Genomic DNA, 12,377 nt, shown 5'->3' on the forward strand with positions numbered 1-12,377 from the left:
GGTCTCCATTTGGCAAAGCATCCTGTAACTGGCATAAACCACAGTTAACCCCAGAAACCTGCAAGTCAGGCTTTCTCACTTCCCCCAAGTAACATTCAGAAAAGCTGACATTACATGACTTAGCACTTTCTATGCAGAACATCATCAGACAAATCAAGCTGAAAAAAGTGTCCCTGGAATGAAAAATAAAGAAATAAAAGCATCCGTGGAAAGAAAAGCAAGCTCTGAAGTAAGTGAAGACAGCAGCAGCCTCAGGGAGCTGTAAAAAGGTAAGCTGAATAAAGACCCTGGGATCACTTTAAAAGAGCTGGCACACTTCAAAGGAATGTGCAGGTTTCCATCTCCCAGTCTGAGACCCTTAAGGCTACCTGGCCAGTGGACTGGAAAGGTCCTATTAACAGGGATTACATACAACTGCTTGACTTTATATAGCCTGCATAGCTCTGCTAGCCTAGGAGGTTTCTCAGATGTGCTGCTCCCACCAGTCAGTCATACATATGAAACCCTTCTCTACTCTTCAAGAGCTTCTAAAATGGAGACTGTGTATTCAATAATTCAGTATAGATCAATTCTCAGTCTCAATAAACTTGGCACACTTGAAAGCAGAAAAACAAGACCACAATAATAAAGACCTTACAGAAAAATTGAGAAGACTGATTGAAAATAAAATGAATAATGCATAAAACTATGTATCACAGTTCAATATTAAAAACAATTAAATCTGCCTCCTTATTTAGCATGTATGCTAACTACAAATTAATTTCCTGATCAACAGCTTATGTCATTGAACCATCTATTTGATTATACTGTCAAGACAGGCAGGCAGAAGTTTATACTGATAACTGGATGTGTATTCATGCCCTGGGTTCAGCTTAAACCATGACAATTCACGTTATGGAAGGAATGGTACCACCTTTAAACATCTTTACACAAATGAAAGTTCCCTTTTAGTTAATCATTGATTTTCATAATTAAATCAAAATAGATACAATCTCTTTAAGGGCCAGGAGAAAGTAGTACTTCTGACTTTTAAAATGACTGAGAGGTTAAAACCCACACTGTTGAAGCAACATATCCATACCTCCAAACACTAAAAATGCTTCAGTATCTTTACCATACCTTTAACATCTGGATCGTCTATATGGGGTTCCAAATTTTCTATCATTTCTTCCAATTCTTTCCTTTTTGTCATAGGAATGTTTGAAGATACTTGCATAGTGAGTTCCTGAATTTCTCTATCAAGTATTATCTCAGAGGTCTGCTGAAGCTCAAGGTCAATATCTATTTCAGGAAGTGGAGTCCTCCAGAAATGGAAAGAGTTGTACAGTTCCTGCTCTGAAAGAGAGGTTTCCTGTGAATTCAGTCTGGCCTCCTGCAGACCTGCTGTACAGCAATGAGAACTTCGCTCGTTCTCATCAGCCATTTCCCCACAAGATTCTGAGGACAAAGTGCAATGGAAGGATGACTCAGTCTGGAAATCACTTTCCCTCTGGGAGTGATTTGACACTGTATTTTGATCTTCCATGGCATTTTCAAGTTTTGTTGCAAAATCATCGTTATCAACATGTGAAGACAGATCCTCTGTCCTGTTGTGCTCATCCTCTGTTGTAACATCTTCTGTAGTCCTGACTTGCTCACTGTTGAGTGCCAAAGCAATTGAACATTTAAAAAACAAAATATACTCATTGCAAACAGATGCTCTTGAGAAGTCACACACATGCTATCAGCTTGCTATTTATGAAACTAGATTTACTTACAGCATAGCAAAATAAATCATAGAATTACAGAACGGCTGAAGTTGGAAGGGCCCTCTGGAGCCCATCTGGGCCATCCTCCCTGTTGAAGCAGAGCTACCCATATGGAGTTGCCCACGGCTTTTGAATATTTTGGAGGATGGTGACTCCACAGCCTCCCTGTGCAACCTCTGCCCATACTTGGTCAGCCCTCACAGGTGTAAAAAAAAATTAAAAACTTATATATACACATTTTTAATATATATTTTTTATTTTTTCCCCCCTGATGTTCAGAAGGAACTTCCAGTGTTTCAGGTCGTGCCCACTGCACACTGTTCTGGCACTGGGCACCACTGAAAAAAGCCTGGCTCTGTCCTCTTTGCAGCCTCCCTTCAGATGTTTCTACATACTGATAAGGTGCCCCCTGAGCCTTCTCCAGGCTGAGCAGTCCCTGCTCTCTCAGCCTCTCTTCATAGGAGAGATATTCCAGGCCCTTCATTACCTTTGTTGGACTCTTTCCAGTATGTCCACTTGCACTGAGGAGCACAGACCTGGATCCAGCATTCCTCCTGTGATCTCACCGGCACCAAGCAGAAGGAAAGAATCACCTCCCTTGACCTGCTGGCAACACTCCTCCTAATGCAGCCCAGGATACCACCAGCCTTCTTTGCAGCAAGAGCACACTGCTGGCTCATGGTCAACCTGGTGTTCACTATGACCCTTAGGGCCTTTTCTGCAAAGCAGATCTCCACTCAGTGAGACCCCAGCATGTACTGGTGCCTGGGGGTGTAACCCCCTAGGTTAACGGCTTTGCACTTCCCCTTGTCAAATTTCAACAGGTTCCTGCCAACTCACTTCTTCAGCCTAAGCCCCTCTGGATGGCAACATGATCCTGTGGCACATCAGCCACAACTCCCAGTTTGCATCATTAGCAAACTTGAGGGCACACCCTGCTCCACCATCCAGATCAATAATGAAGACATTAAACAGGACTGCACCCAACACTGACCCCTGAAGTGCATGACCAGTTACTGGCTTCCAACTATGTGTCACTGATCAGCACCCTCTAGGCCCAGCCATTCAGCCAGCTGTCAATCCACCTCACTATCTCCTCATTCACCCATACTTCATCAGCTTCTCTATGAGGATCTGATGGGAGACCATGTCAAAAGGCTTGCTGAAATCTAGGTAGTCTATATCCACTGCTCTCAGTCATTTAAGTCAGTCTTTTCATTACAGAAGGTATATCCTAAGATATCTTAAGTTACTGAATAGTCATGTATTTTTTAGCATATAACTGAAAATTTTGGCAGCCTGTGAAGCAAGATGAGAAGTTCCAGATCTTTCCATTTACCAAGATAAATATATAATTCATACAGGAAGGTTGATTTTCTTAAACCTGCAGTTCATACAGAAGAAAAACAAGGAGTAAAAAAAAAATGTGTAGATTTAGTAGATCCTTTACCTGTTTTCCTGCACAGAACCACCACCTTCTGGGTTTTTACCATCTTCTTCTTTGAAGTACTGGCCACTGCTGGATGGATTAGCAAAAGTTGATATGAAAGGCCCCAGGGACTGAAAGGCGGCCTGGCGGACCTAGTGGAAAGGGTCCACAAGGTAGAAAAAAAGTTATTTATATATATAAATCACACCTGCCCTATAAAACATAAATGCCCACTACTAGGAACTGGAAGTGTCATAAGTCTACTGAGGAAAGCAACAGCAGAGGCTCTTGTCTGGAAAGAGTCAGTCAGTCATGTACATGAAGTGCCAGGTAAAAAAAAGTTAAGAATAAGCAGGGTAAAAACAGCTAAATCATGGTAATTAGGTTGACAGGTCTATTTCCCACAACCGAAGAAATAATTACTATTTAGAAAGCAGAAGCAGGTAAAATTGAAAGCTCATCTGAGAATTTTAACAACTTGAAAGGATAAAAATTATGTGCAGTGAACAGACATTTCACTACCATAAGTCTGATTTATGATAAGCTCTGTGTTTCTTTCTATTTCCCATTTGGCCACGTTGTTAATTTGTTCCTCCTTTCTCCTACTATTTATTCTTCTCTTCCCAATAATTATCTACTATTTTTTTCTTTGCTTAATTCTGCTGGGCTATAACTTGCAGGATTTGCCAGAACCCATAAGCTCATGCTCCTGTGCAAAAGATCTACTAGATCTACTCTTGGACCTCACAAGTCATCTGCGTAATAGAAAAAACTTAACACGGTTTGAAGACAAAAAAAAACCCCAACCAATGAAATAAAAAACCCCACAAAAAATGAAACAAAAATGAAGTAAAAAACCACAACACCAAATAAGACCCAACTGACAACGAAACAAACCCAAACCATCACACACACAAAACCCAACTCAAAACCAAACAAACCCAAAACCAACGAACACCACAACCACACTCCATTGACCTGCTGCTCCCCAAAACAAGAGGTGGTGGTAGGGGACCTCAAGAAATACAAATGCATCACATATAATTTTCCAAGTTTGCTGATGATTTTCAGCAATATTAAGTCACAGGCAGCTCTGTAGCTAAGAAAAGCTATCCCCCTGACAGTTTTTCTGATATGCTGCAGTGAAAACGTGAGGGACTTCCTACACCCACTGACAAACTAAGCAGTCTGAGAAGAATTTTGCTTGAGGCGAGTGAAACAAACTGTGTTATCCACACCTATGGGGAAAAGTTTTATATGGACTATCAGAGTAAAATCCTTTACAGATGACAGCTAGTCAAGAAATAAAAAGCAATTCTTACCCATCGTGAAGGATCACTAATCAAATTAATAAAAAGGGTTGACAATTTTGTCCTCCGGACTTCCTGTGATGTTGCACAAGAAACTGCCATGAAGCATTCAGCACAGGCTTTCCTAACTCCCCACACATTATCAGAGCAGAGCTGGAAAAACCTCGGCAGCTGTTAGGAACATAGTGAGTAAATTTGCAAGTCTTAGCAGGCAGTACTTGTTTAGAAGCAAGTTCTTTTTTCACATTCATCTCCTGCATCTGGTTCTCTCTCCTCACACTCAGATACATTAGTTTAATATTTGTAAGACAAAGAGCACACATTCAGTAGCACCACCCTTCTAACCAGTTGCTCTCATGTTACTTATGGATACAGATAAGGACAATTCACCTGTGTGAAGAAGAGCAAAAAAGTATTATTTTTTAACCTCCTTTTATATATATATATACACACACACGTGTGTGTGTGTGTGCATTTGTAAGAGCCTCACTGAAATGCAAAAGAGCATCTTCAGAAAGAAAATCAACCCTTTCTTTTCCAGCTTCTCATTGTTAGATATATAAATCTCTGTCACCACCTACCCTATAAAGCAGGACCTAAATGCATACAGGAACAGGGAAATGAGAGAAGCACTGCATTTGGTGCAAAAGCAAACACATCTGAACAGACCAGGGGGTTTACTAATAAAACTGAAGTATTCTGAAGTTGGTCAGGTGCTTGGGTTTGTTGGAAATGGTAACAGTAATGATGAAATGGTGGACAGTGCAGGTGAAGCAAAGACATGCAGGTCATCACACGGCTGCCTTCATTTTCAGTAGGCAGTGTTGAAAGTAATACGACTGGTGCTACAGCTCTATTGATCTTCAGCTGTTCCTACTTTCTGCAGCAAAGCTTTCTGGACTTTGCTCCTGATTAAAAAAGCATTTATACTATATCCCGAAGTTTTATCTAAAGCCATTCAGCTTCCCCCTCCCTCTCTTTTTTTTTTTTAAATTATGCAAAAAAGAGCAGAAAATGGCATTTTCTACTATGGAAAGAGATCCTCAACCATCCCAGCCATGTTATTGCTTCCACATAAAATAACTTTTTTATTTCACAGTTTAATCGCACACTCTACAAAGTTGAAATCCAAATATATGACATACATAACTAAAAGATCATTTGCAGGAGAGAAATCAATTTACATCCTAAATCAAGAAACACACAGGATGTAAATCTGCACAATGGTACTTCATTATCAAATGGCTTAAAACGCACAGTACCTAGGGAAAAATGCAGCAGATGCTGTAAGAATGTAAGAAATGCCCTGAGGGTCACACTAGGCCTACCTGTCCCAGTACAGCATCGGCAAAATGACACAGAGCCTTTTTCAAAGTCATGCATCTAAGTCCTTCATTAATCCATGGCACTGACTCAAAGTCTTCTGGCCCTCAACAAACTCACTGTTCACATCCCCAAGAGGAAAAAGCTGGAAGAAGGAGCCCAGCAACTGTCAGGGCAATTTCTGCTCCCTAGTCCTGTAATGTCTCTAAGCCTATGAACAACCACCAGCTCCTTTGATCCACCAGGAGAATATGGGCCACTGCTAAGGATCCTCTGCTTACTCCCTGCTCCAACCATTTCCTGCCTTTTCCATTTTCAATTTGCATCTCTTCCATTTACTTCATTTGTTATTGCCCACATTGATTTCTTTTCTTTTTCTTTCTCTTTCCCTTCTTCCCAGGAGGGCTGTGAGGCTTTGTTAGAGTCAGGTAAACTGACTTTAAAAGGTTAAAAAAATGAACAGCAGCATTAAGTGATGCCATTTGAAAAGAGACCACATAAGCTTCACCACTTCTAGCAGTCTATACCTCCCATGCTCCTCCTGTATCTACAATCTCTCACTGCATTTATGGACATTAGAAGACACATTTCTGCCTACTTCTGAACTTGCAAATGTACTTCTGAACTTGCAAATACTACTTTCTGCCTCCACCACCCAAAATATTTTCTTCAGTCTGGTTTAACTCTTCTCCCAGCTCTAAAACTGAGTACCCCTTAGGTCTAGACTGTGTGACTTGGCAAGTAAGAATGCTGTATTCATAGTAACTTTGAGATTTTGTAAACATCACTCATAACCTCACAAAACTGAAGAGTCCCTGCTTGTTTAGTCTCTCCTTACTAAAGCAATGTAGTAGTTGTTCAATCATTTTAGCTGCCCTTCCCCTGTACCTTGTCCTGCTCCAATATTGACTTATATTAAAAAGTATTAGAAACCAGCTTACCAGCATTTCTTCGGTGGCTTGCTGCCCAACCACGCTGCAGATATCACCAAAATTGGCTGCACACACCTTGCAGACAAAATGCAAAAAAGTAACCACTAAGACTGCAGTTTTAATACAGCAAACAAAAATCAAAGCAAAAAATTAAACAGCTTCTAAAAACATAAACCAAGGTTTCAGCATAAACTCAGCATCAGCTACTTCCCCATTCCATCAGTTCCCATGGTTAAAAAGAAAGTTAAAAATTGTTTTCTTCATTTCAAGCTTAATTAGCCTTTTTTAATCATGAAAGAACCATCCCAGAACTTAAGTGAAAGGGAAGAATAAAATGTGTTCGAAGTGCTGTCAGATTAAAGAATACAAGAAGTTATCATGAAAAATAAGCTATGCAGTTGCAGGGCGAAACCAAAACACAGCCTCAGCACCTAAATACCATGACAGAGTATTGGTTTATTTCATCTTAACAAGCACCTTTAATCTTATCTACAATCTACCATATAAACTCAGGTGGCTGATGTTGTATCAGTTACAGCTGGTTCACATTTTCATAACCACCTACACAATCATAGGACAAGCAGATTCTTTCTTTATTCCTGATAATAAAGGTAAGAACTCTGGACAAAAACTCAGTGCCAAACATAAAAACTGTGGAAATGTGAGCTACGAAGAAACCCCATAGCTTTCACTTATGCATGTCGCAAATGAGACCTAGCAGGAAAAATCTATTTAGCCAAAAGCAAGTTCCAAGCTCACGATACTGCTTTCACAGACAATCCAGACCAGATGCTGATAACTCGTACCTTACGAACATGAAACATTCTGCAGTCACAGCACATCTCGCAAAACCTAGGAAGAACAAGTCTTTCTGTGATGTCCTTTCCCACCATGGATGCCATTTTGCACATTATCTAAAGGCAAGACAGACACTAATCAGGGATGCTTGCACAATACAAAATTCCATGTCAGTTAAGCAGAGGCTTTTTATGTTTATTTTTCATTTGTATGCACATAATGCTATTGAAAATTCTTTTCTCTTTAATACCACATGGATGCGCAACTTGGAAACATGCTACCACAACTGGAATACCAAGCATTCAAGAAAACTTTATACTGTGCGATTTGGTATTGGTGTTACTTACAGCCACAGCTTCTGTCTTCACATCATCATTGCTGTCTGGAGCTGTCAGATCTATCAGAACAGGGCATACTTTGGTCTCCACATCATATCTCTCTATGAGTTCTTGCTCCAACAGAACTAACAGTGCTGCCTGGCTTGTTTTTCTTACCTATCATGAAAAGGCAAAAGAACCAAGGAATTCAAAGAGAGGGGTTTTTTATTTGAATAAATGTCCTGTATTTTGGAAGCTGTACCTATATACTGTCATACACCTATGCTAGTTGTGCTCTGCAAGAGGATAAATGCTCCAAAAGCACTTCTGTAAACACTTCATGTTTGAAACAAGCTACGTTTGAACCGAAGAGCAACTTCACATTATAAACTAAGGCAGTGCTGTCATAAAAGTGTCCACTTACTTACTTCCCAAAACAGAGGACAGCAATGTCAGAAAAAGTAGCCATGGTAGAGTTCATGAAATACACAAAGCAAAGCAGGACAACTACCTAGGAATAACAAAGTTTTAAGGAATGTGAATTTTAAACAAATCCTCTTTTCTGAGATCAAAGTGTTTGGCTGACACCAAATAACTATGTTTATTTCAAACATATTTTAAATGCTGAGACAATATTTTGTTCAGTCCTACCTGGGGAAAAAGAACAAAGACTGTACAAAAATGAGATAGCCATTAATAATTGACTTTGTACATGGCAACCCCTGCCTCTCAAAAAAAAAAGGAATTTAATCAGAAGAGAAAGCATTACACACAGCAAGAGACAACATACTGCAATGCAGTAATTTTGAAAACATCTTTGAGATCTTTGTTTCGGGGCAAACCAGCCAAATGAACTATAGAGTATCAACAGAGATTAAGATGATGAAAAGAACCACTGAATCTGCTAGCAGGAGAATATCAAGCACAAGTATGGTTGTTATACATGAATTAGCAAAACAGCTAATTCATGCATAAATTCATGTATATTACTAAGAAACATAGGTTTGGGTATGTATTTTTAATTACAGAAAATCTGGGAAAGGCAAGGGAAAAAAAGTAACACTGAAGAGGCCCAAAATATTTTAAAATAATGTATTACCTAGAAGTAGTCTAGTCTGAAATGATGTGGAAAAGCCTACAAAAAACCTTTAGGCAAGCTATCTCACACATGCAAAGAAACAAAACACGAAGTTCAATCCCAGAGTTCATTGAATTGATACACAAATAACTGGTCACGAAGATACATAATGGTGTTAAAAAATTAACCGTATGGAGGAGTCAGTTTTTTGTGACCTACTGTTACTTTTTGCCAGAATTTAAATAATGTAAGCTTATCAAAATGACTGGTTTTGCCAGGGCCCCAAATCAGAACATACTGTGCTCGATGAAAAAAAATGTTGGAAAACTTCTTCAAGTAAAGTTCAGAGTGCCATGGATTTAATGTCCATTCAAACTTTTTACCCCAAAATATGACACACTGGTATGGTGATACGTTATTTGAATAGAGCATCACATCAGGTGTATTCAACTAGGAAACAGACTATTTGTAGAAGATACTTACCTGATTATTCTGGTCTGCGAGGTATCGCACCACAATAGGCAGTAAGTATTTGGAAAAAGCATATGGGATTGAGGGTCTGTTCTCTTGACAGAACATAGCAATATGAGGCACCTGTTCCATCAGTTCTGCCCGCACTGTTGGCTCTGTCAGGGTCAAAATAAAACAAAAAAGGCACAATAAATGTTTACAAGTATAGTGCTAGAATAAGCTGGTTCTATATATACAAAGTATGTTCTCAAGGGTTCATGTCAGTGTGTTTCTGTCGAGGTTTGTTTTGACAGGCACCATCTTTTGTCAAAACTAGGTACAACTACACTCTGTACTGATAAACTACGAAAGGGACAGGTCTGACATTCTCAGTAATAAAAACAAGTCAAAACTCAGAGAGCAAACCATGAAACATTACTAATATCACCATCTGTCTGAACTCCCTATGAGCATCCCTTACTTTAAAGAAACCTGCTAAGCAGAAAGTTAACCCAAAATAGATAACGAGAAGAAATTAACTGAGGGGAACTCCTTGTCACAGTCTCTCACACAACTAAAGGAGATTAGCTGTTTTCAAGACTAAAGTTGGCAAAACCACCTGTTTTCTTCCTATATGGGATTCTGGTCCTCTTGCCTGACAAGGCCTAGCTTCTTCACTTCTGGAAGAGGAACCTGAAATGTGCCAGAGAAAGTAATCCTTTTACACCTCAATATGGTTTTTCCATCTGTGTGATAACCTGCCCAAAGATGGTTAAGCTAAGAGGCCTTGAAAACACCCTCCATTTGCACCTGCATAGTAGCCAACAGAGAGCACAGCAACTACAGACAAGAGTCCTTCCTTCCTGAGATGGAGAAAGTCATCATCACTGCCGATAAGACTGTGCACAGCCCCTTACCAAAAGCAACTCTTTTGAAATGGCTGCAGATAGGAAACAGAGCAGAATGATGAACCATCAGGCTGGGCAAGGAGGGATGGATGGCTGAAAGGCAAGTGACAAAGAGATAAGACTAGCAATTGAAGGTAAGGAAGACTGGAACTTGCTGGATAAGAAACTGAAACCAGGGCCCAAGCCAGGGCTGGAGGGAATCGCTTCCAGTTTTCCCATAAGGATGCTATTTCAAGACATGCCCAGGACATGATCCTGGGTGATAAGGGTATAAGATACCCATGATAAGGGTACAAGTGGCTTCTGTTACGACACTTATCACTAGGATTTAATTCTCACTTCTTAAGACTTCTGCCTCATTTCTTGCAGCAGATAGACAATGACTTGGGGGCAGGGGAGGACACAGGGAAGAGAGAGTGAGGAAGATAAATCTGGCTGAGGCTGCAAGTTTGGCAGCAGTGCTTCTTAAATTGTTTCTGAATTTGCTTCAGGCAGTTCCCACCCTCCCAAACCCAAAAATTGTGGCTTCCATTATGCCAATGCAACTGTTTGTGCAGCCAGACAACAAACCATATCAAAGAACTGATCTGGCTGACATAGCTTTTGCTTCACCACAGCAACGTGATTAAACAGCAAGAACTGACATTCAGATTGGTTTCCCTGTGCAATCACACATTTCCCCCAAGAAGCAGAACTATCTGATGATAGAAGCCAAGGCAAGTGGTAGTAAGAGAAGGTGCTGGGACTGCTTACTGCGATATTACCAAAACAGATTATCAAACAGAGTGAAAGAAGCAAAACGCTGAGAAAACCAATTCACTCCTTTGCCTAGCATGAAGCTGTGTAAAATACTCAAACCAGACTCTTCAGAATGTAACTGCACACTACTTATTTGACTGTGGTAAGAATTTTGTGTCATCATGACTGAATACCACCACTGCAATCAAAGCCAACAAGAACTATGTATTAAGCATATCAAGAGCTTTGTATAAAGCTTCAGACACTAGACACTCAAAATGGGCAGACTGTTTTGACTTTGATACCTCTACAGTTTGTCCACCCCCAGTAAAGTAATGGCAACACTTCCTTTCCCCAAATTGACTGGGCTTGCTGTGAAACTGAATTAATAAATTTCTTTATGAAGCACTGCAGTAGGACAGCAATGAGTACCAAAAAGGTAAGAACCTTGCTTCTTCAGAATAGGGTTCATCTATTATGCAACACTTTAGACAGCAGCAGCCACACCACCTGACAATATGGAAGAGCTGCTCATGTAAAGTGAGCCCCCTTCTTCCAGAGCTCCTAAGCAAGCTATGGCTTTGGGAGGAATACAGACAGATGAGATGATGCAATTAAAGATTTGAAAAATTCATGCCCAGGAAAGACTTAGAACTGTAATGTCACCTTAGTTCTTACATTCCCTAATTTCTAAGCACATGGCTCTATGATCTTACTAAGGTCAATTCAAACCAACAAACAAATGAGCACTGTGTATGTAACTGGCTATGTAACCCAACACCATAATTCACTATCAAAAAGGCATTTGTGCTGTTCTGGGGAATTACTGCTGCTATGCAAGAACCTTAACCTTAAGCTTACCAATTTAGATAAGAGCTCAATTATTCCAAATGCTGAAGTGTATGTTCCAGTGTGTACTGAATAGAACCTAACCTTGCAGTCTGACGGGGCTACAGTACAGCTTTTCTTTGCATTATGTTTCCTAAGGATCCAAGCAACAATGCCAAAAATTTCCACTAAAGATACAGCACTTTCTCATTCCCTTCGTACATTCCTCAGCTTTGCCTTTAGCTTAGACAGGTGGCAGATCCAAGCAGATTTCAGCAGACTTCAATACAAGACAGAGTCTGCCATTTCAGTTTAAACTTTCTTGTTGTTTATAACAAAGTTTCTGGTTTTGTCATCACCACAGTGAACAGAGCATGGTAGTTATCAGTTAAAATTACACACAGCTTCTTAAAGCATAAACTCACCCAGCTGAGGAGCACATCTGTATTATATATTTTCTGCAGTGTAAAATACAGTCAGGATCAGGCTTTCACACAGTATAAACAAAATCTGGGTGG

The 12,377-nt window shown here is 40.0% G+C and overlaps 1 protein-coding gene across 5 annotated transcripts in view; it reads right to left on the reverse strand.

Annotated features, from left to right (window-relative positions):
- Positions 1–12,377, reverse strand: part of PPP4R1 (protein phosphatase 4 regulatory subunit 1) — a 60,841-nt gene that overhangs the window by 15,704 nt on the left and 32,760 nt on the right. For all 5 annotated transcript variants that reach the window (XM_034060789.1, XM_034060781.1, XM_034060775.1 and 2 more), the window contains 7 exons: positions 9,419–9,561; positions 7,888–8,034; positions 7,549–7,656; positions 6,752–6,817; positions 4,500–4,658; positions 3,199–3,329; positions 1,120–1,637 (listed from right to left, as the gene is read on the reverse strand). In XM_034060789.1, coding sequence (XP_033916680.1) covers positions 1,120–1,637; positions 3,199–3,329; positions 4,500–4,658; positions 6,752–6,817; positions 7,549–7,656; positions 7,888–8,034; positions 9,419–9,561 — 1,272 coding nt within the window. The remainder of the gene's footprint in view (positions 1–1,119; positions 1,638–3,198; positions 3,330–4,499; positions 4,659–6,751; positions 6,818–7,548; positions 7,657–7,887; positions 8,035–9,418; positions 9,562–12,377) is intronic.

The sequence above is a fragment of the Melopsittacus undulatus genome, chromosome 1 (assembly GCF_012275295.1).
Source record: "Melopsittacus undulatus isolate bMelUnd1 chromosome 1, bMelUnd1.mat.Z, whole genome shotgun sequence".
NCBI classification, from domain to species: domain Eukaryota; kingdom Metazoa; phylum Chordata; class Aves; order Psittaciformes; family Psittaculidae; genus Melopsittacus; species Melopsittacus undulatus.